The sequence below is a fragment of the Trichechus manatus genome, unplaced genomic scaffold (genome assembly GCF_000243295.1).
Source record: "Trichechus manatus latirostris isolate Lorelei unplaced genomic scaffold, TriManLat1.0 scaffold00123, whole genome shotgun sequence".
Lineage (NCBI taxonomy): Eukaryota > Metazoa > Chordata > Mammalia > Sirenia > Trichechidae > Trichechus > Trichechus manatus.
Genome location: NW_004444059.1, coordinates 3,993,851 through 4,021,169, shown reverse-complemented (window position 1 = coordinate 4,021,169; position 27,319 = coordinate 3,993,851). Strand labels below are relative to the sequence as shown.

Here is a 27,319-nt window from a genome sequence, read left to right as displayed (position 1 = left end):
GAGATCTGTATTTGTGACAATTCCAAAGAAAGGCCATCCAACCAAATGTGGAAATTATCGAACAATATAATTATTAACACATGCAAGTAAAATTTTGCTGAAGATCATTCAAAAATGGTTGCAGCAGTACATCAACCGGGAACTGCCGGAAATTTCAGGCCAGATTCAGAAGAAGACTTGGAAAGAGGGATATCATTGCTGATATCAGATGGATCCTGGGTGAAAGAAGAGAATATAAAAAAGATGTTTACCTGTATTTGATTGACTATGCAAAGGCATTTGACTGTGTGGATCATAGCAAATTATGGATAACATTACAAAGAATGAGAATTCCAGAACACTTAACTGTGCTCATGAAGAATCTGTACATAGACCAAGAGGCAGTTGTTGGAATAGAACAAGAGGATACTGTGTGGTTTAAAGTCAGGAAAGGTGTGCGTCAGGGTGTATCCTTTCACCATACTTATTCAATCTGTATGCTGAGCAAATAACCTGAGAACTTGGACTATATGAAGAAGAATGTGGCATCAGGGTTGGAGGAAGACTCATTAACAATCTGCATTATGCAGATGACACATTTTTCTTGTTGGAAGTGAAGAGGACTTGAAGCACTAACGAAGATCAAGGATTCCAACCTTCACTATGGATTACACTTCAACAAAAAGAAAACAAAAATCCTCACAACTGGACCAATATGCAACATCATAATAAACGGAGAAAAAACTGAAGTTGTCAAGGATTTCATTTTACTTGGATTTACAATCAATGCCCATGGAAGCAGCAGTCAAGAAGTCAAATGACGTTAAAAAAAAAGACTAGACTTACTGGTCTGACAGAGACTGGAGAAACCCCGAGAGTACAGCCCCTGGATTCCCTTTTAACTCAGTACTGAAGTCACTCCTGAGGTTCACCCTTCAACCGAAGATTAGACAGGCCCGTAAAACCAAACAAGACTAAATGGGCACACCAGCCCAGCAGCAAGAAGCAGAAGGCAGGAGGGAACAGGAAAGCTGGTAACAGGAAACCCAAGGTTGGGAAGGGGGAGAATGCTGACATGTCGTGGGGGTGGCAACCAATGTCACAAAACAATATGTGTATTAATTGTTTAATGAGAAACTAATTTGCTCTGTAAACCCTCATCTAAAATACAATTTAAGAAAAAAGAAATCAAACAATGTATTACATTGTGAAAATCTGCTGCAAAAGATCTTTAAGGTGTGACTGGCCCAAGCCATGGCATTTTTAATTCCCTCATATGCATGTGAAAGCTAGGCAATGAAAAAGGAAGACCAAAGAAGAATTTACACCTTTGAATTACAGTGTTGGCGAAGAACATTGAATATACCACAGACTGCCAAAAGAACAAATAAATCTGTCTTGGAAAAAGTACAGCCAGAATGCTCCTTTGAAGCCAGGATGGCAAACTTTGTCTCACATACTTTTGACATGTTATCAAGAGGGAGCAGTCCCTGGAGAAGGACATAATGCCTGGTAAAGTGGAAGATTCAGTGAAGGAGAGGAAGACCCTAAACGAGATGGGTACACACAGTGTCTGCAACAATGGGCTCAAAGTTAACAATGATTGCCAGGACGGCGTAGAACTGGGAAGTGTTTTGTTCTGTTGTACAAAGGGTTGCTAGGAGTTGTCGACGACAACTAACAACAACAACAATGCCCTCCAGAGTCATCTATGTTATGAGATGTTTTGCTAGGAAAGAGGCATGGAACAGAATGGCCCCACTCAGAGTCTTTCCACCTCCTATTCCCTCTGTTTGGAATGCTCTATCCCAGATCTGCCCCACTTTCCATGGCTATTTCCCTAACATCAAGCCTCAGATAAACTGTCATCTCCCCCGAACGGCTGTCCCTGACCTCTCCATTTACACACACCCCTAATCAAGCGCTATCATATCATCTTGTTTCATTTTCTTCCTCCGTCTTCCTTCCTATTTATCACTACCTGAAATTATCTTCTCTATTTCTATACTTACCCACTTATAGTCTGTCTTCCCTCTAAGAATATTAGCTCCTGGTAACAGAAACCGTATCAGTCTTGTTCACCATTTACTGTCCAGTGCTCAGAAAAGTGCTTGGTACATAGTAGGTGTTCACTAAATATTTTTTACATGAGTGAATATATTTAACAACAACAAAAAACAATGAGCAGCTCAAAATAAAAACGATGCTAATAAAATTAAGATTTAAAAAGATGTATCACATGGATTTGTACTATGTGGTTTCAGATTACAAACATTATCAGTGGGACTTATTACTTATTGGATATCACAAATATTGCAATGAAAATACATGATTTTACATATAAAGTTTAACTCTACGGTATGAAGAACATAAATCATTAGGTAAAAATCCATTTCTCATACAAAATCTTTCAAAATGAGGAATTTTAAATTAATCTGCATTATGAACTGGGGAGTAGAAGAGTCATATGTCTTTCCTTTATCACAGAATAATACCAGCAATAATCAAGTGATTCCTTTAGGACTGAATCAGAACACTAAAGAAATATTTTGATCCAAAGGTCAATTTAAAAATGGATATTGATTTTTAAGACAGAGAAAATCTATTTAAAATTCAGGGAAACAAAAGGAGTTAGTTTCCCAAGGGTCAACTAATCATCACATGGCTAAATAGAGGCTGTGTGTTTATACTTGAGGTTTTCTGTCTCCAATGACCTATGGCACACACTTGATATTTGGAAGGAGTTAGTCTAGAATTCTCCTTGATCCTTCAAATGACCAAACACCACAAAATTGGTGCTATTACTTGCAAGACACACAAGTTATGTAAGTTGCTCAGAACCGTAGTCACACAATTCATGGGAACCATTCGAATCCATGCCTCAGCAAAATTATAAACTACCACATGTCATAGACCTCAAGGGTCTTCATGAGTGGTCAAAGCCATGCCACTTGTAAATGCCAAGGGCCTGCTCACTGGATTTGGACTGTTTCCAGAGATAATAAACTACCATGAACATCAGTTACAACTCTTAAAAATAACTAGCAAACTATTTACTCCCCTTGAGCTACTTACTAAATACCATAGCACATAAATACAACCACTGAGATTACTTAGTATAGCAAAGACAAATAGCAGTGGGTACTTTATCTTCCTGTTAATTGATTGCCTATGTTATACAACATTGTCTGGAAAAATCTGACTACTATTCTAACTGCAAGCCACAGTAATCATGTCAATATGTGAGCTATCTGAGTATCTAATTATGAAAAAAGAAAGCAATTTCACAATGGAAGATTTGTTCTAATTCAAGAAACCAGCCACATTAACTTATTACTCTGACATATAGCAGAGCTCTGAAAAACTGTAATTTGAAAGATAATTCTTTTTAGCTGATTAATATGCTTCAAATTAAATTCACTGCTTTAATGGGCCCATCAACTTGACAACCTGGGAAATTAATAAATTTTGCATGCAGTAATCCTAGGAAATTTATACAGCTGAGCTACACATCATTACAAGGATTACCTTCACAATAGGCATTGTCCTCTCGAAGGGCCCTGAAACCATCTCGACAGCTACAAACTGCCCTGTCATTCAGATTTCTGCAGACAGAATTCTCCATGCAGTTATGTCTTTCAGAACAAAAGTCATAACCTGCAAGAAAAAAAATACATTAAGGTAAATGAAACTGTGACAAAGCAAATAAACTTTGTCTACTTAATTTCTTCCTTTGATCTGAAGCTATGTTTCCCTAAATGACCTTTTTTAAAATTAATATCTTTATCCAATGTTTCTAGAACCACAGGCTATGAGTACCAAAAAGTTCATTTTCATGTTTAACTAAATTAATTTCTACTTCAAGTTAGTTCTATATCTTCTTTGTTTTTTATTTTATAAATTTTGCCTAGTCCCTAATATTCTAATTATAATCCTTCATATGTCTGAAACAAAAATTCTTGAAGTCCAAAATGAAGATTTATGAAAGAGAAAGATAACATAATGAGAAGGTAATCTGCGAGCTAGTGGTTGAACATTATCTATAACCATGGGTAATAGAGACCAGGGCAGATGAAATTGTATATTTAAGAAATGAAACAAAAAGCTTAGCATTCTTTAAAAAAACAAAAATTTTCTAAATGTGTTAAAAAGTGAAAATTACATCACTTTAAACTAATTTTCTCTGGAAATCTGCAAAGCAAAGTATGTCCACTCAAAAGAAGAAGAAAGTTTTATGAATAACAAAGATTTCACAGATCCCAGAGTCTTTATGAGAGGAAAGAAAAATGGAACATGTTATAAACAGTGACACAAATCATGTGCAATTTCTCAGGATCTTTTTCCTGTCTGAACCCTCTTGTCCAAAGATCATACTAATGCCGAAATGAAAAGCTTGAATACTAGAATCCATATTTAATCCATGATTACATATCATTCAAACATTTTTCAAATTGCCTGATCATAAGTTATCTACCTCATTTTACACTGTCTAATGAATCACTATTTTCAGTCCATATATAAAAGAAAAGAAGGCTAGAAGAATATATTTCATGTAGCTCAGAACAAACTCATCTGCCTGAAGCCAAGAAAAGAATTTTACTTGAGAAAATCAGAGGATACAGGTTCTAAAGTGGTTCAACTTATTTGGTAACCAAATTTCCAAAGAACACTGTGACTCAATGAGTGGATGAAACTACACTCTGACCATCAGATATACTCTGGCACAGCACGATGGGTGGTATCCATTCTGATTTTCGGGTGCCCATTCAGACTATTTTGAATATTACCCCAAAGTTAAAACATATTTCCCATGAAATGTAACTATGAAGCTGGTGCAATTGGACAAGACTTAAGAAGGGTGATGTTCCTAAAATGTAATCACGGCATTAAAAAGGAATAGGAAAAAAAAAAAAAGGAAATGAATTAGTGATTTCTACAAAGAAGAAATAAAATAGAAAAGAGGTGTATTCAGACCAGAAAAACTGAGTTCATAACAGCATTTAAATCACTTGGAAACTTATCTTTTGACGAGATTCTTCAGAATCTAAATTCTCATGATTAAAGCTGAACATTTAGAAGTAAAATGTTCATTATTACGAAGAAGAAAAGTTAAAAATCCTTTCTCCTAGGGTCTTTTTATTTCCTTCTTTAAGTAGCTAAATTGAGACCAAATTTCTTAAAATGTATTCCATTGTCTTTTTACAATGCCTGAGGGGGAACAATTTCAGCTAAAAAGCCATCTTCACTCTTTATCCCAATAGCTCAGCACATTATCAAACTAAAATGAAAAATCTTCAAAACTCACTTCATATTTATTCTAAATTAAGACAAACTTATAAAAAAAAAATTGGTCTGCTTCTTAAGATACACAAAGAATCAAGATACCATGTTCTAACACAGTGCTCAATCTCCATACGATGTTACCTATCATGTTTCAAACAACTTTTAGGTGGTTGTGACTAAGAATAGGCACTGTCCCTGATGCATTTTTATTCTTCTTTCACAGGTTTATATTTCCAAAACTATCCTTTCAAGTTTTCACTTTGCTACATTTTCTCTTCTCCCATTTTTCAGACTCCTTCCAATACTGTCTACGCCATATGCTACCTCTATCTATGAGAATCCATTGCCAGTTCCGCCTCACTAATGGTGAGACCGCCCATCTCAGCATCAAACACTATGCTATGTGCACAGACACGCAGTGTTTAATAACTGCAAGAATTTTCCAACTGTAAGACAATAGTGTGATCTGCCTTTCACTATTTTACATTAAAGTTTGCTTTATTTTTTATCAAATAGTTTTTTTTAAACGGAAAGACTTGAAAACTGAAATTTTCTATCAAATTCTAATTTACTCTAAATGATGTCAGATAACTATTTTGATTTATTCTCTCAACAAATAAATTGACTGACTCTACTGGCTGTTCTGCTGCTTAGACACAAAATGCCAGGGTCAAAAGACTAACTGCTCATGGGTAGAAAATTCATAGTTGATTAAAGTGGGTTGTTTCCAATCTATAGGGAATAGCTTCAAAAAAAATCATAGTATGGATTGGCAATAAACCATATTCCTATTACCTTCAGAGTTACATTTCTATTCATATGCACTTGGCTTATAGAGCTGACAGACCTGGGTTTGCATCCCGTCTCTGCCATTTATTAGCTGTGTGAATTACTAGCTGTGTAAGTTAATTAACCTTTCTAAGCCTTTAGATTTTCTCACCTAGAAAGTTAGGATACCTGTCTTACAAAAATGTGAGGTTTAAATGAGATCATCTATGTAAAAGCACAATTACTATAGTATATATTAATTAAAGCTACTAGAGTATTACTAATAACCAACAAACTAAATATACTGAGATCTGTATCATAGAAAAAATTCATATAGACAAATGAGATAGACCAAATTCTAACTCAACATAATACTTATTTTATTTCCTCCTCTGGATTTTGACAAAAAGGATATCAAGTCTTCTATTCCTATTTTAATCTTTATAAAGTTATGTAAAGTTCTGTTTTTTTCTAATAAGTGTAGATCTTTCTATAAAATATAAATATGCATTTTTCTATAACTAAACTAGTAGGTAAGGGTGTATATAAAAGGTTGTGACTAGGTAAGAACAATATACATTAATTGGCACACATAATAACCAAGAGACAGAGAATACAATACTTTTGTGATGAATATTTGTTAGCTTTGTCAACAAGCACCTATTCCTTTCTGTGGAAAAAAAAAAAAAAAAGCCCAGTTATACTTTGGATGAACCACTCATCCCTACTGTCAGCCCAGGTGCTTATAGAAAAATAGGCTCTACCCCTCTACAGATGAGGCCACACCAGTCAATGCATTCCACTGACCTGGACACATAATCTGTTCAAGTAAGGCCATAAGACCCAGTTCATGTTAATGAAGTCCACTGCAACTCAATTCTGGAACTTCTTTCTGTTCAACCTATGAGGGCATTGAATTTTCTCTTCCACCTACCTAAGTGTCATAATGATGTGAGCATAATGCTGTCTGTGGTCTACTTTCGAACACATAGAACCTGAAAATAAGTCAACTCAGAGGAGACAAACTGAGAGATGCACCTAGGTAAAGAAAGGGTCAGAGATCTGAATTAAGCTTCACCTGAAGCCAATTTACCCTCTGCTTACTGAAGCTAATATACTCTATTTACTGCTAAGCCAGTGGATTGGGTGCTCAATCACTTGCACCTTAAAGAATACTAATTTATCTAGGTGATGTTTTACAAGATGATATATTATCCTAGGGTTTCCTAAAGTGTAGTTCTTGTACATGGATGAACATAAAAAGAAAAATACTAATAGCAATGGGTTCCTTTTAATATGTTAATCTATATAACTCCATTATTTTATGGATACCAGTGCTTAGGAATGAAACTAAGTTTAAAATATGAGTTTACTAACAGTAGATTTTTAAAAATTTAACGAAATAATATTAGTAATACTATAGATAACAAGAATCATGAATGTGATACTTGAATAATTTGGAAAACTGTGGATTATCCAGAAGTTGGGACAGAAGGAGCTGTATCGCTGTCTCATGCTGTAATTTGGTATAAGCTTCCTTGAAAGGGCTCTCAAATAGGAAAAAAAGTGAAAAAACACTCCTGCCACACTGCTTCTGACTTGCTACTACAGAAGACAGCCAGCTGCAGGGTACCTAGAAAGCTGTCTTGGTTGGATTTGATTTGGTGCCTAGTGATTTGGAGCCTTGTATCTGTGCACAGCTTGGTATCCAACCACTAGCCAAGCCTCTAGTGGAAAGGTCAACACTTAATCTCATGCTCTGCCCTTAGGGAATATTTACTCAATGTTGTTGAACAATTTACTCCTGCATATGTGAGTGAATACAGTATCTTTAGCACTACAAAAGCAGGCCTGGAACCTGGAGGCTGATTTTATTATAAGTGAATTTGTCACAATTTATATGTAGGTGCTGACTCAAAATTTAAGCCTTAAGAACTTGATTTTTTTTTATTATTATTATTTTGGTTAAAAATGCAGAGAATGCCAGGAAAACGTATTTGTTTATTCTGCATATTTGAAGTCAGAAACTGAAGTAGTAATCTTTACTATAAATGGTGCTAAATGTTTCAAGAAGGGCCAACTTGTCCACTTTCAGTCTGAGTATTACCTAGACCAATGGTTCTCAACCCTGGCTACACAAAAGAATTCATCAAGGAGTTTTTGTTGTTGTTGTTTAGTGGTGCCAATGCCCCATCTCATATCAATTCTATCAGAATCTCAGGTGTAGGGGGTATATATCATGGTATATTTTGTCAATGTAGTTTTGAATGTGCTGGGTAAGCACATTAATTTTTAAAACTACAAACAAATATAACACAATTTTGGAAACTAGTTTTTCCATTTCCTAACTTGCTTTGTGTAATATATCAGGGCCCTTTCAAAAAGAAATGGTACATGTGAAGTCTGTACAACTTGACCAAAGTAAATGATAACACTAAGAAGTACACAAGAATAACGGATGTTTTTGGTAAATGCTATAACATATACAATTTTGCAATAACAACCAAAAAATATATGTGTGGTAACATAGGTAGGTATGTATGAATACATGTATATAGGAAGGCATATGTGAGTACCTGTGTGTGCATGGATAGGTGTATCTGTATGCTTATGTATAGACATGTTTGTTTGTGTTGCATATATACTCATATATATAATAAAGCACACAGGGGGCACTGTTATGGAGACTCCCTAGACATAACCAAACACCTCGCAGGTTGAGTTATTGGGTTTGAGGGCTTAGGACAATAGTCTCATGGGATAAGTCGGTCAATTGGCATAATATAGTTCATAAAGTCTATGTTCTACATCCTAATTTGGTAAGCAGTGCTGGGGGTCTTAAAAGCTTTCAAGCAGCCGTCTAAGATACAACTATTGGTCTCTACTCATCTGGAGCAAAACAAAAAGAAGGAAGCCAAAAACTCAAGGAAGAAACTACTCCATAGGGACTAAAAGCCCACACGAATCACGGCCTCATCTACCCTGAGACCAGAAGAGATGGATGGTGCCCGGCTACCACTACTGACTGTTTTGACCAGAGACACAATAGATGGTCCCAGACTGAATGAGAGAAAAATGTAGAACAAAATTCAAATCCTTAAAAAAGGCCAAACTTACTGGACTGACAGAGATTAGAGGAGTTCCCAAGACTGTCACCCTGAGATGTCCTTTGAACTTGGAACGGAAACCACTTCTAGAGGTCATCTTTTAGCTAAATAATAAATTGGCTCACAAAATGAACAATATCACCAATGAGAACTGAGCTCTTTTTAAAAATCATCTATATGAGATCAAACAGTCAACATTTACCCTAAAGCAAAGATGAGAAACATGGAGGAGCCAGCAGGGTGGGGGGATGGGGAGCAATGGAACAATCAGAATGGAAATAATGAGAATGTGGACACATTGTGAAAAATGTAACCAATGTCACTGAACAATATGAATAGAAATTGTTAAATGGGAACCTAATTTGCTGTGTAAACTTTCACCAAAAACACAAAATGTATTATAAAAACGGATGTGGCCAGGGCTTCTCTTTACATCTGAAAGACCCTAAACCAGCATCTTACACAAATCATGTTCTATTCAACCTTGACAAACTTCTAGGTTATTCACTTTTCTAATTTTTGAGCAGTCCCTGAACACTTCTAGTGGATTAAAAATGGCCACAAATTTTAAATGCTCCTCCTATCTATGGTAGACCTATTTCCCCTATACTTTAATCTGGGCTGGCCTGTGATTACTTTGACTAATACAGTACGGTGGTGTTGTTAAGTGCCATCAAATCGGTTCCGACTCATAGTGACCCTATGTACAACAGAACGAAACACTACCTGGTCCTGTGCCATTTTCACAAGCATTGCTATGTTTGAGCCCACTGTACAGCCACTGTGCCAGTCTCTCTCATTGAGGGTCCTCCTCTTTTTGGCTGACCCTCTACTTTAACAGCCGTAATGTCCGTCTCCAGTGACTGGTCCATCCTGATAACATGTACAGAACACATGAGAAAAAGTCTCTCCATCTTCCACTCCAAGCAGTATTCTGGCTGTACTTATTCCAAAACAGATTTGTTTATCTGGCAGTCCATGGTATATTCAATGTTCTTCACCAACACCATAACTCAAAGGCATCAATTCTTCTTTGGTTTTCCTTATTCATTGGCCAGATTTCACATGCATATGAGGTGATTGAAAATACCCTGGCTTGGGCCAGGGGTACCTTCGTCCTCATAGTGACATCTTTGCTTTTTAACACTTTAAAGAGGTCTTTTGCAGCAAATTTGCTGAATGCAATACTTCCTTTGGTTTCTTGACTGCTGCTTCCATGGGCGTTATTGTGGATCCAAGTAAAGTGAAATATGACAACTTTAATCTTTTCTCTGTTTAACATGATGTTGCTTATTGGTCCAGTTGTGAGATTTTATATTTTCTTTAAGCTGAGATGTAATCCATACTGAAGGCTGTGGTCTTTGATCTTCATCAGTAAGTGTTTAAAGTCCTCTTAGCTTTCAGCAAGCTAGGTTGTGTCATCTGCATATCACAGGTTGTTAATGAGTCTCCCTCTAATCCTGATGTTGCATTCTTCTTCATATAGTCCAATTTCTCAGATTATTTGCTCAGCATACAGACTGATTAAGTGTGGTGAAAGGACATAACCCTGACACACGACTTTCCTGATTTTAAACCACACAGTGTCCCCTTGTTCAGTTGAAATGACTGCCTCTTGGTCTATGTACAGGTTCCACATAAGCACAATTAAATGTTCTGCAATTATCATTCTTTGAAATGTTATCCACAATTTGTTATGATCCACACAGTCAAATACCTTTATATAGTCAATAAACACAGGTAAGCATCTTTCTGGTATTTTCCACCTTCAACCAAGATACATCTTACATCAGCAATGATATCCCTCACTCCACGTCCTCTTCTGAATCCAGCTTATTTTCTGGCAGTTCCCTGTCAATGCACTGCTGCAACCGTTTATGAATTATCTTCAGCAAAATTTTACTTGTATGTGATACTAAAGGTATTGTTCGATAATACCCACATTCTGTTGGATCACCTTTCTTTGGAATGGGCACAAATATGGATCTCTTTCAGTCGGTTGGCCACGTAGCTATCTTCCAAATTTCTTGGCACTGACGAGTGAGCACTTTCAGCACTGCATTCATTTGTTGAAACATCTCAATTGGTATTACATCAATTCCTGGGGCCTTGTTTTTTGTCAATGCTTTCAGTGCCTCTTGGACTTTTTTTTTCACTACTATTGGCTCTTAATCATATGATATCTCCTGAAATGGCTGAATGTTGACCAATTCTTTTTGGTACAGTGACTCTGTGTATTCCTTCCATCTTCTTTTGATGCTTCCTGGGTTATTCAATATTTTGACCACAGAATTCTTCAACAGTGCAATTCTAGGCTTGAATTTTTTCTTCAGTTCTTTCAGCTTGAGAAATGGTGAGTGTATTCTTTCCTTTTGGTCTTCTAACTCCAGGTCTTTGCACTTGTCATTATAATACTTTACTTTGTCCTCTCGAGGTGCCCTTTGAAATCTTCTTTTCAGCTCTTTTACTTCATCATTTCTTCTGTTCGCTTTAGCTACTCTACGTTTAAGAGCAAGTTTCAGAGTCTCTTTTGACATCCATTTTGGTCTTTTCTTTCTTTCCTGTCTTTTTAATGACCTTTTGCTTTCTTCTTGCATGATGTCCTTGATGTCATTCCACAACTCGTCTGGTCTTTGGTCATTAGTGTTCAGTGTGTCAAACCTATTCTTGAGATGGTATCTAAATTTAGGTGGTATATACTGAAGTTTGTACTTTGGCTCTCATGGACTTGTTTTAATTGTCTTCAGCTTCAACTTGAACTTGCATATGATCAACTGATGGTCTGTTTCACTGTCAGCCCCTGGGCTTGTTTTGACTGATGATATTGAGCTTCTCTATCATCTCTTTCCACATATACAGTCTGATTCCTGAGTACTCCATCCAGCAAGGTCCATGTGTACAGTTGCCACTTATGCTGCTGAAAAAAGGCATTTGCAATGAAGAAGTCATTTGTCTTGCAAAATTACATCATGCTATCTCTGACAGTTTCTATCACCAAGGCCATATTTTCCAGCTGCCGATCCTCCTTTATTCCCAACTTTCGCATTCTAATCACCAGTAGTTATTAATGCATCTCGATTGCATGTTAATCAATTTCAGACTGCAGAAGTTAGTAAAAATCTTCAGTTTCTTCATCTTTGGCATTAGTAGTTGTGCATAAATTTGAATAATAGTTGTATTAACTTGTCTTCCTGGTAGGCTTATGGATATTACCCTATCACTGACAGCATTGTACTTCAGGATCAATCTTGAAATGTTCTTTTTGGCAATGAATGTGATGCCATTCCTCTTCAAATTGTCATTCCTGAAATAGTAGACCATATGATTGTCTGATTCAAAATGGCCAATACCAGTCCATTTCAGCTCACTAAAGCCTAGGATATCAATCTTTATGCCATCTATTTCATTTTTGATGACTTCCAATTTTTCTAGATTCATACTTTGTACATTCCATGTTCCTATTATTAATGGATGTTTGCAGCTGTTTCTTCTTCTTTTGAGTCATGACGCATCAGCAAATGAAGGTCCCAAAAGCTTGACTCCATCCACATCATTAAGGTTGACTCTACTTTGAGCTCTTCCCCAGTGGTATTTTGAGTGTCTTCCAACCTGAGGGACTCATCTTCCAGTACTATACCAAACACTGTTCTGCTGCTATTCATAAGGTTTTCACTGGCCAGTTTTTTCAGAAGCAGACTGCCAGGTCCTTCTTCCTAGTCTGTCCTAGTCTGGAAGCTCTATTGAAATCTGTCCACCATGGGTGACCCTGCTGGTATTTGAAATACTGATGGCATAGCGACCAGCATCACATTAACACGCAGGCCACCACAGTGTGGCAAACTGGTAGAAGTGATGCAAGTCCTAGCCTTTAAGAGTCCTGAGCCACCATTTAAGAAATCTGACTGTTCAGCTAGAAACAGCACAGAGAGAGATCCTGAGATTACATGGAGATGGAGGGAGCCCCAGCTGTGTCCAGTCTTCCAGTTATCGCTGCCAAGGTTCCCTGCATAAGAGTGAGAACATCTTGAACCTTCCAGCTCAGTCCAGCTTTCAGCATGGAACTGACTTCAATTTTTTATAGCATATATGAGATCAATTCTAAACAATGTAATAAAGAAATAAAAAAGAGCCATGGCAACAACCTACTAATATTTAAAAGGTATACCCGAAGCTTCTCTTGAAGTAGAATCAGGCAAGTACTGCAACTGGTTGTGACAAAGAAGGAAAACGTCTTCACTTAAAGCAGGCTCAGCTTTCTGGTGAAGAACTATTTGATTGTCAAACTTCCAAAGGAACTAATAAGTCACACAGATATCCTATACCAGTCAAGGTGGGTATAATTTCTCCATTTTACCAAGAATACACATAAGTATGTACATAACACAACACTCCACACTCTAATACATTTACGATTCTGTTAAATCCCATGTGATGTGCTTTGATGCTCTTGGTACACAGCAGCTACTCAACAAAATATTTCTTGCATGAGTTAATGGACCCAAATGTCTACTGATACTCATTCATCAAGTACCTACTATGTCCCAAGAACCATTCAGGGTATCCATTGGTGACAAAGCAGAAATGGTAGACATTAGCCCTGCCTTTGAGGAGCTTACAGGAGCTGGGGGAACACAGACAAGTAAGTACAGTGTATGTGTGTGTGTGTGTGTGTGTGTGTGTGTGTGGGTGTGGGAGGGGGGTGTATTAGCTTTTGAAGGAAATATAGTAGGTAAAATAATTGAGAACCACAGTTTATGGGGAAGAGGTTTAGATAGATAGCACAGAAGAATCCCCTAGCCAAGCCCTTCAGAATTCCTGGTCCTCAATATTGTGATATATAATCAAACGGTTGTTTTTAGTCACTGAGTTGAGTTTTGGGGCAGTTTGTTATGCAGCAATAGATAACTACTCAAAGTGTGGTACTACTGACCTGCAGTATCAACATCATCTGGGAGTTTATTATAGATGAGATTATACAGCAGCATCAGCAGCATCTAGGAGCTTATTAAAAATACAGATTCTTGGCCACAATCCTACCAAACCATAGCTACTGAATCAGGATCTGCATTTTAATAAGACCACTAGGTTATTTGTATGCATATTTAAGTTCGCAAAGTACTGGTATAGCCTTCCTTTGGCCGCCAAAACACTCTAGTCAAGCTGCAACCTAGGAGTCCAGTTTCAAATCAAATTAAATGACCAAAATGAGTATCCTTATTTCACATCAAGTTCCACACATGCTCTGCGCAAGTCACTTTCCCAGACACTATGAGGGTTAAAACTAATGGCCCTCATTATATGTCTCTTTGATTGTAGTTATTTGTGGAAGTGTTCCTTAGTTCTTAAGGGCTACTCTGAAAGCTCCTTGAAGGGCAGACCAAGTCTTAAACCACTTTGTAATTGCCAAAGAGCACTGCACAAAACTTAGATTTTAAAACTCTTAATTGAATGGATAAAAGGAGCTTAAAAAACAAAAATAAACAACAAAAAACAACAACTATACCACCCTGCTAAAAATGGGAGAGGGGATCTCATGTCTACTTTTAATAGATTAGGTTAAAATGAAACAAAATGGTATGTATTTTATGAAGTTTCTTTTTCTTTTTCTATTTAAGTCAGGTTGTACATCAGCATAAAGGCCATCATTCAAATAAGTGCTAGTAGTTTATTTAATGAGTATCAACTACATTCCAGATGTTATACTAAGTATTAAGGATATAGAGATGAATATAAAGACCCAGACCTGCCCTCAAAGTGCATAGTCTAATGCAAGAGACAGATTCATAAACATATAATTTCAATATAATACAGAAAGGCAAATATAATTTTGGGATTGATCTTAAAGAGTTGCATTTAATCAACACTTTAGTTCAATGCTTGAATCTATAATAAAATACCAAGCGCAAGAACCTTTAGTGGTGGAACTCACTGCCTCCTGAGATGGCCCACTACATTTCTGACTTTAGCTCTAATTTTAGCATTTTATTATACTGAACTAAAAATCTAAGTACCTTCTACTTACTGGTCCTAGGCCTGTCATCACAGAGGTCACACACAACAAGCAATGCATGTCTGATTGCCATTATCTTCTCAATAAACAAACAGGCTATGGGTGAGGGAGAGATGAACTGAAAAAAGAGGGATTTGAAGTATTCATACTGGAAAGTATGCTAGGTAATAGAGAAAAAATGAATATCAAACCAAAAACCATTGCCAAGCAACAGTGACTGTCAATAAAATAACAGCATTGTTGGTAACTGACTTCTGTAATGTTGTTCTGACTCAGAACTAGCACACAGAGAGTAGTATAGACATCCACAGCTTGAGAGAGGTGTAAGACACCTAGCAGAGATGGGGCATGTAGGTTTAAATTCAATGTACTAAATATGCCTTCACTATCTACTGTGTGTCAGGCCCAACTGGCAAAATTATCAGTTAGGAAAATCTTTAAGGAAATATCATCAGTCTTTGGAAATAACTTGCATATAGAAATCTCCATTTTAATGTCAATTTTACCAGCCTCCTAGAATGACTCATGCACATGTTGTTGTTATTAGCTGCTGTTGAGTTAGCTTCAGACTCACAGCAACTCCATGAACAATGTGATCAGATAGTTGTGATCCACAGGTTTTTTGTTGGCTGATTTTTGGAAGTAGATAGCCAGGCCTTTCTTCCTAGCCTGTCTTTGCCTGGAAGCACCACTGAAACCTGTTCAGCAACATAGTAACATGCAAACATCCACTGACACAGAGGTGGTGGCAGCACATGAGGTGAACGGGCTGAGAACTGAACCCAGGTCTCCTGCACAAAAGGTGTGAATTCCACCCCTGAACCACCAATGTCCCATACTTATGCACATAAATCTCACCAAAACAAAGAAGAAGCCTTACCTTTACAAACTTTGCAACAGCTATGAGACAACGTAATCTGATGAGATTCTGGACAATTCAAAACTGGACAGCCTGAATTCTCAACAAGCTTCATGGTCTGGTCCTGTTGGACAAGAGAAAAGAAATACTTCAAACTTCTTAATTAGGGCTTACTAATAAGTTTCCAGATCCAACATCTGAAGAGACTCTTCCAATATGAGAATGAAATTTTAATTCTCAGAACCTCTGCACAGGTCAAAGGCTCACTCCTGAAATTAAATCACAACTGAAAATCCCAAGTAGCACTGGGAATCAGAGTATCCCACTGTGGCCATGTCTACAATTTGTCAAGCATCTGGATAATCCTGGTTTTACACAAATTCTGGCAATCCAAATGGCAACTGTAGCAAAAATATAGCTTGAATTAGATCTACAGCTTACTTTGAAAAAAACAATAAATATAAAATGAACTTTTAAAACATGCTCATTTCAAAGTTTTCTAAACTATTATAAAGATATTCTCATAGGTGATTCTATTAAGAAGTAATGAGAAAATGAGAGCAAAGTCCATGTCTCTCTTGTGAATGAATGCTTAGCACATTTTCTGGCATATAGTTGGCACTCAAAAAGTACTGAATGAATAAACAGATCAATGTAAAATAAATACAGTTTTCACAATGAAAAGTGGATAAAATCCTTCTCAAAGAGAAACCAAAATACAAAATACTTTTCTGATAACTGTAGTAGTCTTGCCCTAGAAGCAAACAATTGGCTTCTATATTCTCAATCTCCAATCTCTTAAGAACAAGTGCCATTAACTATGCTATATTATGCTTATCAGTACATAATAAAATAACTCTTGGAACTTGCAGGCTTCCATTTTAACTACTGCTTAATAGCTTAGTTTTCTTGGATGTCATTTCTATTACGTACTGTTTTCATGCCTCTGCCTTTTTTCCAGGTTACTTATGTAAAAGATCGTCTCCAAGTCATAGTCTCTAATGTAGAAAGTGGCAGGAGACATGGATACAGTGGCGTCAAATCCTTTGGTTTAACAGTAATATCATATCTGGGAATCTTATAGTGTTCTTCTCTGTTACTATTGAAGTCACAGACTCCCAGGACACAATTTCAAGGCTAATAAAAGGAAAAAACAGGGACCAGAATTGATGACCCAGAGAAGGGAAGAGTGAGAGCCGTCCATAATGTAAAAGTGTAAATATGGAGTTATGGGTCCTGAAGGCAGAAGAAACAATGGAAGTCCTTAATTCAAAAATTCAGTTGACAACTACAAAAGCTTATGATAATATGTATAATGGTGCTGCCCAGTCAATAGTACATACACACAAGAGTTTGAAGACTTTGTATGACAAAGGAATGTAAACTATTTCATTAATTATTTTTACATTAATTATATGTTGAAATTATATGGTTATGCATATGTAGGTTTAAATATAGAAATTTTAGCTCAATAAAAATTACAAAGGTGGTTTGTCTCCTATTCCTACTGGACAGCACTATGTTGGAGGGTAAGAAATTGTGCCTTATGTTTGAGCAAATACAAGGTAACATTCATTCATTAATCTAATATTTGCTGAGCACCTGCAGTGTTGCCTATATATAGGTCTCTAACAACACTAAATTAAAATCAAGTAACTTCATGGCTATTTTAAAACCAAATAGGCAACTATCCCAGTAAATTTCTAAACCATAATTACCAGTATTATATGACACACTCTCATCACATAAAAAATATATATCTGTAGTATATTTATACACACACACATGAACATTTAAGTAGAGAAACTTCAAATACCCTCAAGATTTTGAGTTGACACTTTAAAGCCACAGTTTACCATTAGAAATCAGCAGATGAAAGTGTCCACCTTCCTTGAAGCAATTTTTGGCTGATTCTCTTTTCTCATTTTGGAATTAACTACATCTCACTCTAAGTCTTCCAATCCCTGTATCTATGGTGAGAGCTACTCTACTCAAAACAGCATTGGTGTATGGTTGCTGATAGAGAAAAGTCCCTCTTGAAGTACAGGTTCAGCAATTCATTTTAATGTTACGCCTCAGCTCTCTTATCTTTAAGATAGTAACATACATCATAGGAGTAACAATTTAAGCAAACAAACAAACAAAAAACAGCCAGAATACTTTGAGATGGGCATGAAGAAATCAGCACTTTCACATTCTAAAAACCAAATCTGTCATACAGTCTTGACTCTTTACACCTTCTCCTTTTTATACCAAAAGACTTCCACCTTAAGATACATAATGTGTGCATAGTTTACTTCTTTCAGATTTAATATTTCTTGAGAAAATTCTTAGGATTTTTTTCCTTAACCTTTAATAATCCTATAGATGCTGTGATGTTTAATTTTATGTGTCAACTTGGCTAGGCTATGGTTCCCAGTTGTTTGGCCAAACACTAATCTAACTGCTGTAATCTAAAGGTGTGTAATCAATCAATCAGGTGAAAAGGGAGTTTCCCTAGAGTGTGCTCTGCCTCCAGACTGTAAGTATTTTGGCACACTTCACTCTTTCCATTGGCTGACCTTCAGAGCTTAGAATGTAAGCCTGCAGGAGTCTCCAGCCTGTCGACTGACTACTTGCCAGCCCCTCACAATCACGTGAGTCAATTCCTTGAAGTAAATCTCTCTCTCTTTCTCTCTCTCTCTCTTTATCTATCTACCTACCTACCTACCCATCTATCTATAATTCACTGGTTCTGCTTCTGTAGAAAACCTTAAGATAGACGTTTACAGTTTATTGATGGTGCTGGCAGAATAAATCACCTATCTTAATTTTCTCCATAATTTATATACACTAAATCAGCCCCAAATCCCATCTAAGGGAGACATTTAAAGAGTAAAATGAAGGATCAAATATAAACGGAAACTTAAGGCAGAAACTTTATATACATACAGTTTCTTTCAGATAGAATACAGTTGAAATATTACAGTCTATAAAAGGCAAATATAGGGAGTGGTTTGAATCATATTTAGTTTTTCAATTAGTAAGTCAAGGAGCAGAGTTCAAAGAAATCACATTTGCTTCAGAAACATATGTCAAGAGACCATGGCAAGTAAATTCGTGAGGAATTCCCCTTCAAATAATTTAAAACACTCCCCTCAAAGGGATTAAGATAAACGTCAGTTTCATCTCCATACAGTAGATAATTTTTATCGGTAATTTTTATACTTTAATTGAACTGACTGATATTTCTCACATGAATCAAAACAATGAGTGACAACAAGCTGAGTGTAACTTTATCTACAATTTCTTCACAACAGCAAACCAAGAGTATATCTGAATTTGGAAAATATAAGACAACTTCATAAAAGTTTAATTTGACAAGATGGCATTTTTATTCATTGGGAAGTTGTTTTACAACAATTAATGTATATGCTTGCAAAAAATAATGGGATTTCTTTACATTTGAATTATAATTACTATTCTGAATTTTCTGTGCCTTAGAATTTGAAAATGTATTGCAAGGGTGAGCTTTCACAGAAAAACTTACTGTGTTTACATAAGTGAAACAATTTTGAAGGATGCATAAAGTGTTTCCTTACCTTGCACTCATAGAGAACACACACTCCAGAAGAGGAATAGACTGTATTTCTTTCTCCTTCAAAGTAGGTTCGTCCTTGAAATTGGCATATTGCTTTAGAATAAAAGATACATATACATTTATTTTTTATTAGAGAAAATAGCATAGAGGTGTTCAGATCATTTGTAACAGTATTTCACATGTTCACACAGCTTTTCCAAGAGTTTGAATGACTATAAACCTAAATTCAATCTACTGTAAGGCACATGTAGGTTCAGGAGATACTGCCGTGCTTATTAAGCTCAGAAAGTAAGATAAGGTGAAAAATGGACAAGAATGAGACCCCTAAAAGGATTTCCAATAAGCATACTAGCAGCCTTAGTAGATGATGGCAGCAATAAGTCCAGGGTCAACACAAATATGAGAAAAGTTCATTTTTGATGGACCATTAAAGAATTTTAAAACAGAAGCTTAGGAAGAAGCTATTTTAATTTCAGCTTATGTGAAAGTTTTATATTTTATGGCCTATTATTATTTTATATCCACGTATGTATGGGTTAAGAAGCCTGGAGGTGCAGTGGTTAAGTGCTCAGCTGCTAACCAAAAGGTTGGCGATTCGAACCCAACAGATGCTCCAAGGGAGAAAGATGTGGCAGTCTGTTTCCGTAAAGCTCAAAGCCTTGAAAACCCTACGGGGTAGTTCTACTCTGTCCTACAGGGTCACTATGCGTCAGAATCGATTCAACAGTGACAGGTTTGGTTTTACTTCTTTGATATATGAGTTAAAAATCCAGTTGCTGATGAGTCAATTCTGACCCATGGCAACCGCATGTGTCAGAGTAGAACTGTGATCCATAGGGTTTTCAATGGCTGGTTTTTTGGATGTAGATTGCCAAGCCTTTCTTCCAAGGCAGCTCTGCGTGGACTGGAACCTCCAATCTTTCAGTTAGCAGCCCAGCACGTTAACCATTTGCCCCACCAAAGGATACAACATATGTGTTAGGATATCCTATTTAGCATGTTGGAAAGTCTTAATCTGGCCCTGCCTTGCTTCCATCCCAATTACACAAAATTTTAAAATATAACTTCAGATTCAGTGTGGAAAATATAATTTTAATTAATGAAAATGCATGCAGAGTATTAAATAAATTTTTCTCTGAAATTTGTAAGATATTTACAATTCACACAAACTTTCAGCCAACAGAAATTCTTTGCTTGTTTTTAAATGAATGTTTCAAATACTCGTTTTGACTCATCATGTAAACAAAAAAGATTTATACTGAAGCTAATGAAGCTTAACCTTCAAGACTCCTCTATGGCTTGGGCACATTTCAAGACCATGAACTAACTTTTGTTTTCATAAATTTGTACTGTTTTTCTCTGAAAGTACAGCCAGTATTGTAGATGCTTCAGAGCCCCATTGCACCTAGATCCACCCCGAGCTAATTACTTCAAAAGACCAGTGAAAATGATCATTTCATACAGTAACCTGAACAGACTCGGGCTGTTTATTCTACCTATTACTAAATTCAATTTTTTTAAACTACACATATTTTACAAAGTGAATGTGTACATGTCCTTTCATTCCACTGTGCAAATTAGAAGAAACTCTTTCCCTCTTTGGAATTTACATCTTCCCATTACCTTTAAAAGTATCAGCTTGCCAAGATGCAAGGACAAGAGGGTGGAATAGTCAGATGCTTCAACAACAAAGACCCGAAAAAACAAGCGGATCAGATATATATGATAATCCAGGAACCCTAGGCAGCAAAGATAAAGCTGAAGAATCAAACTGAGCAACAGGTGGAAGGAGAGACAATTCAAAAACAGTGGAAATCAGGAATTATGGATTGCAGGATCACCAGTATCCTCCTAGCTGAATCTGCACAGTGCACACAGGTTGAGGCAAGCAGCAACATTCCAAGCCAAAATCCACCCCATCTGGTGCAGCCAAGCAGCAGCAAATCTGCATGCACTTCCAGAATGGAAACAGGAACAATGGCAGACCTGTAAAAGTGCAAGCTGCCAGCTTACCAGATGCACACCATCACCCAACAGAAGGTCAATAGATGACTCAATAGAAGGTCATAACAGCAGAATTGAGACAATGGAAGTCAGACTAAGTGAGAATGAAGATAAATCCATTGACAAAAATTTGTTTGAGAAAAAAATCAGAAAAAAGAGTGAAGAAAAATGAAGAAAGCCTAAGAATTATGTGGGATACTATCAAGAGGAAAAACCTGTGAGTAATCGGAGTTCCTGAACGAGGGGATAATGTAAAACACAGAGAGAACCATCAAAGATTTGCTGGAAGGAAACTTCCCCAATATCATGAAAGACGAGAAGGTATCTATCCAAGAAGCTCAATAAACCTCATACAGGGTTGAACCCCCAAAAGAAAGTCACCAAGACATATCATAATCAAACTTGCCAAAACCAAAGACAAAGAATCCTGAGAGCGGCTAGGGATAAACGGAAAGTGACCTACAAAGCAGAACCAATAAAACTAAGCTCACATTTCTCAGGTGAAGCCATGCAGGCAAGAAGGCAATGGGATGACATATATAAAGACTTGAAGGAAAAAAATTGCCAGCCAAGAGTTATATATCCGGCAAAATTGTCTCTCAAATACGATGGCAAATGAGGTCAATTCCAGATAAACAGGAATTAAGGGAATATGTAAAAAAAACCAGGCTAAAATTACAAGAAATATTAAAGAAAGTCCTCCAGTTAGAGAACCAACAAAAGATAACAATCAAAGACTAGGACATAGGACCGATCAACCAGATATCACGCTCAGGGAATTCACAAAAACAAAACAAAGCTAAAATACTGAAAACAAGGTACCATAGATGTCAATATGTAAATGACGACAATGTCAAAACAAAAGAGTGAATAAATGGTGCAGTCATAGAACTTCCATGTGGAAAAGAAGTCAAGGGAATAGCAAGAAATAACAGACTGATATAAACTTAGAAAATAAAGGTAAATTTCAAGGTAACCACAAAGGAAAATAACAAACCTACTCATCTGCGGTGTGACAGATCACTTTTGTGTGGCCTCTCTAGCCATGGTCGTGTAACTCTCACCCAAGTAAATGGGCAGGACTGTGATAATAGAGTAATTGTGGCCCACCAAGGGATTGGTTACTTGTGCCAGCCTTCTGGGCTTGAAGTGAGCAACCCCAGAGGCAGAAGACAGAATCCCATCATGACCAAAGAAGAAGAGAGCCAGCACATTCTTTGGATCTGGGAAGCCTGTGCTGAGAAGCTCCTGGAGCCGGGAGACAGTGAGAGAGAGAACTGTAACACTGAAGGCAATGAAAAGAAGCAGCAGAGACCCAGCAGCAGAAACCTGGCAGCAGCAGATGGTGCAGTGGGCTTCCCAGCCCACAGAGACAGAAAGCTGAGTGCCCTTGGGCAGAGGCCTAGGGCCAGGGAGGAGCGTGCCTGTGCGTACAGCAGGAAGAGCGTGTCCTAACAGAAGAAATGTATCCTTGAATGTTCCTGAGCCTGAATTATAACCTGTTACTTACCTAATAAACCCTATAATCATGACTATGGTGAGCTCTCTGTGGCCACTGCAATGAACTATCAAACCCAGTGGAGAGTGCTGTGGGAGGGACAGTGGTGTGAGAATTGGTAAAGATGGCAGAGCGAGGACACTTGTCTGGCCTTGCCTCATAGGTATCAGCTTTGGGCTGTTGATCTTGATTCTCCTCTCACCTTGTGAAGTTAGAGGAGGTCAGAGGCCACCCCTACACTGTTTTCACACCATCAAAATAAAAAAGAATAAAAACATAAAGATTCTTCCAAGGCTGTAAACCTCAGCAGAAGCAGGCTGCCACATCTTTCTCCTATGGAGCTGCTGGTGGTTTCAAACCACTGACCTTTTGGTTTAACCACTGTGCCACTAGGGCTCCTTCCTAATTTCCGAGAGAGCGTTCAGAGAAGGCGGAGTCAACATGGCGCGACAGAAGCACCACACCATCTGTCCACAGGAAAGTCTTGAAAAACTAAGTAAAACAGAGACAAACGTCAATCCTAGAACCCTAAGCATCAAATGAAAAGATAAAGAACTCAGTCAAGCACCAAATGGAATAAAAAAACTGACAGAGAACAAAGAGCGAGGATAAATATAAGCAGAGGCCCTATCAGCTAACAAAGCATGGATTCGCGATCTTGAACTCATGTCGAAGATGGGAAGAAAAAGAGTACGGGAAAGCAGCTTCATGGAGCTCCCAGCAGGAGACAGAGCACCGGGTAACCAGTGATATATGCTTTTTCACCCCCCTCATCCCTCTTCTCCCCACTTGGCCTCCACTGCTTCCTAACAGGCTGCGGTAGCTCAGGCAGCCAGGAAGTGGATGTGCCCCACCCACACTGGAGATCGTCGGGCAGGGTATACAGACAAGCAGCTTCAGGGAGCTCTCAGCAGGAAACAGAGTACCCACTGGACCTGCCGGCTGCACCATAGCTGAGCAACTGGCCCTGCCCATTGGACAAGGAGGTGAAAATATCATGCACACAGATGAGCAAACAACAAAGAATGCACAGCCTACCTGCTCAGTGATAACAAAAAAAAAGGGAAGAAACAAACAAATCTACAATCAATAAACAAAGAAAATAACTACTGAATGTCCCAAAGACAGTAGCCAATATCAAAGCATATTAAAAAAACAGAACAGGATGGCTCCAGCAGGTGCTCAAAATAAAACACCAGATGACTTTCCAGTAGAAGAAAAGGCACTAGAACTACCTGATAGGGAATTCAAATCTCTAATATTCAGAGCTACCCAAGAGTTGAAGCAAAAAGCAGACAAAAATGGGGAAAAAATAGACAAATTAATGGAAAAGGCAAACAAACTCATGGAAAATACAGACCAAAAAATGGAAGAATTCGGGAAAATAACACAGGAACAAAATGTAAAAATAAATTCACAACTACAAATCATACAGAAACATCAATCAGAAATCCAAAAGATAAATAACAAGATTTCAGAAATGGACAGTGTCATAGAAGGGCTGAGGATCAGCAAAATTGAAGACAAACACTTGGATACAATTTTGTTTGAGGAAAAATCAGAAAAAAGAATGAAGAAAAATGAAGAAGCCTGAGAATTATGTGGAATACAATCAAAGGCAAAAATTTGCAAGTGATCAGAGTTCCAGAACGGGGAGAAAACAGAAAACATAGAGAGGACCACTGAAGAATTGCTGACAGAAAACTCCCCTTATATCATGAAAGATGAAAAGCTGACCATCCAAGAAGCTCAATGAACTCCATATAGAATAGATCTCAAAAGAAAATCACCAAGGCATATCATAATCATACTCGCTAAAACCAAAGTCAAAGAAAGAACCCTGAGAGCAGCTCAAGAAAAACAAAAAGTCACGTACACAGGGAAAAGAGACTAAGCTCTGATTACTTGGCAGAAAGCCTGCAGGCAAGAAGGCAATGGGATGACATATATAAAACACTGAAAGAAAAAAATTTCCAACCAAGAATAACATACCTTGCAAAACTCTTGTTCAAATATGATGGTGAAATTAGGACATTTCTAGATAAACAGAAAATAAGGGACTATGTAAAAACCAAACCAAACTTAAAAGAATGATTAAAAGGACTCCATCAGTTTGAGGTCACACAACATCAGATCAGAGACTGAATCTAGGACACAAGATCGCACAAGCCAGATACTAACCTAGGAAATGAACTCTAAAGGTCTATACGGAACCAAAGTTTTACAACAGGGAACCAGGGAAGTTAATCTGTAAATAACAACAATGTCAGAACAATAAAAGAGGGAGTACATGGTGTAGGTATAGAAATTTCTAATGGAGAGGAAGGCGAGTAGATACCAAGTAATCATAGACTGGTTCAAATTTAGGAAGATAAGGGTAAATTTCAAGGTAACCACAAAGAAAGTTAACAAACCTATTCATCAAAATAAAGAAGAAAAACATAAAGTCTCAGTAAAAACAAAATCTACAAAAACAAAAGAAATGGAAAAAAAAATCCACAAACAAAAGGAACTCAACAAAGGAGAGTAAGAGGAAGAAAGAAAACAACTGCACCACACAAAAAAAAAAGCACTACAAAATGACAACAATAAACTCATATCAATCAATAATTACACTGAAGATGAATGGCCTAAATTCACCCATAAAGAGACAGAGAGTGACAGAATGGATAAAAAAACAGGATTCAAAACATAGGCTGTCTACAAGAGACACAACTTAGAAAAAAAGATGTAAATTTATTAAAAAGCAAAGATGGAAAAAATATGTATCAAGCCAACAGTTACCAAAAAAGAACCAGAGTGACAATAATAATCTCAGATAAAATAGACTTTAAAACAAAATCCACCATAAAAGACAAAGAAGGACACTATATAATGATTAAAGATACGATTCATCATAATGACATAACCATAATAAATATCTGTATACCTAATGATAGGGCTCCAAAATACATAAACTCTAAAAGCAGTGAAAAGAGAAATTGACAGTTCCACAATAATAGTAAGAGACTTCAACCCACCACTCTCAGTAAAGGACAGAACATCTAGAAAGAAACTCAACAAACATACAGAGATCTCAAGGGCACAATCAGGCAAAGTGACCTCATAGACATAGAGAGAACACTCCACTCAACAGTTACAAAGTACAATTCTTTTCCAACACATGGAACGTACTTCAGAATAGACTACAACTTAGGCCACAAAGCAACCCTCAACAAAATCCAAAACATTCAGATTATACAAAGTATCTTCTCTGACCACAACATCATCAAGATAAAAATTAACAGCAAGAAGAGTAAGGAAAAAAAATCAATTAGATGGACACTGAATAACACCATACTTACAAACCATTGGGTAATAGAAGTCAGAGATGGAATTAAAAAATTCTTAGAATCAAATGAGAATGAAAACACATCAGACCAAAACCTTTGGGACACAGTGAAGGCAGTGTTCAAAGGTCAATTTACAGCAATAGATGCACACATCAAAAAAAGAAGGGATAAAATCAAAACATTAGCTACACAACTCGAACAAATACAAAGAGAACAGCAAAAGAAGCCCACAGACACCAGAAGAAAGGAAATATTAAAGATCAGAGGAGAAATAAATGAAATAGAGAACAGAAAAACAATAGAAAGAATCAACAAAACCAAAAGTTGATTCTTTGAAAGAATCAACAAAATCAACAAACTACTGGCCAGACTGACAAAAGAAAAACAGGAGAGGATGCAAACAACCCAAATTAGAAATGAAAAGGGGGACATTACAACAGACCCAACTGAAATAACAGAGTATTTTGAAAAACTATACTCCAACAAATTTGAAAATCCAGAGGAAATGAACTAATTTCTAGAAATACACTACCTACCCAAACTAACACGAAGTGAAGTTAAAAATCTGAACAGACTCATAACAAGGGGAGATTGAAAAGGTAATTAAAAGACTCTCAACAAAAAAAAAAGCCCTGGCCTAGATGGCTTCACTAGAGAATTCTACCAAACATTCAAAGAAGACCTTACACCAGTACTACTCAGAACTATTTCAGAACATAGAATAGGAAGTGATAATTCCTAGTTTATTCTATGAAGCCAGCATAACCCTGATACCAAAACCAGGCAAAGATGCCACAAAAAAAGAAAATTACAGACCAATAGCTCTCATGAATATAGATGCAAAAATTCTCAACAAAATTCTAGCCAATAGAATTCAGCATCATATCAAAAAATAATAA

General features: G+C 37.0%; 1 protein-coding gene across 2 annotated transcripts in view; it reads right to left on the bottom strand.

Annotated features, from left to right (window-relative positions):
• NELL2 (neural EGFL like 2) overlaps positions 1–27,319 on the bottom strand; it is a 420,771-nt gene that overhangs the window by 219,815 nt on the left and 173,637 nt on the right. For both annotated transcript variants that reach the window (XM_012557904.1, XM_004384560.2), the window contains 3 exons: positions 19,588–19,679; positions 16,028–16,130; positions 3,508–3,636 (listed from right to left, as the gene is read on the bottom strand). In XM_012557904.1, the coding sequence (XP_012413358.1) occupies positions 3,508–3,636; positions 16,028–16,130; positions 19,588–19,679 (324 nt within the window). The remainder of the gene's footprint in view (positions 1–3,507; positions 3,637–16,027; positions 16,131–19,587; positions 19,680–27,319) is intronic.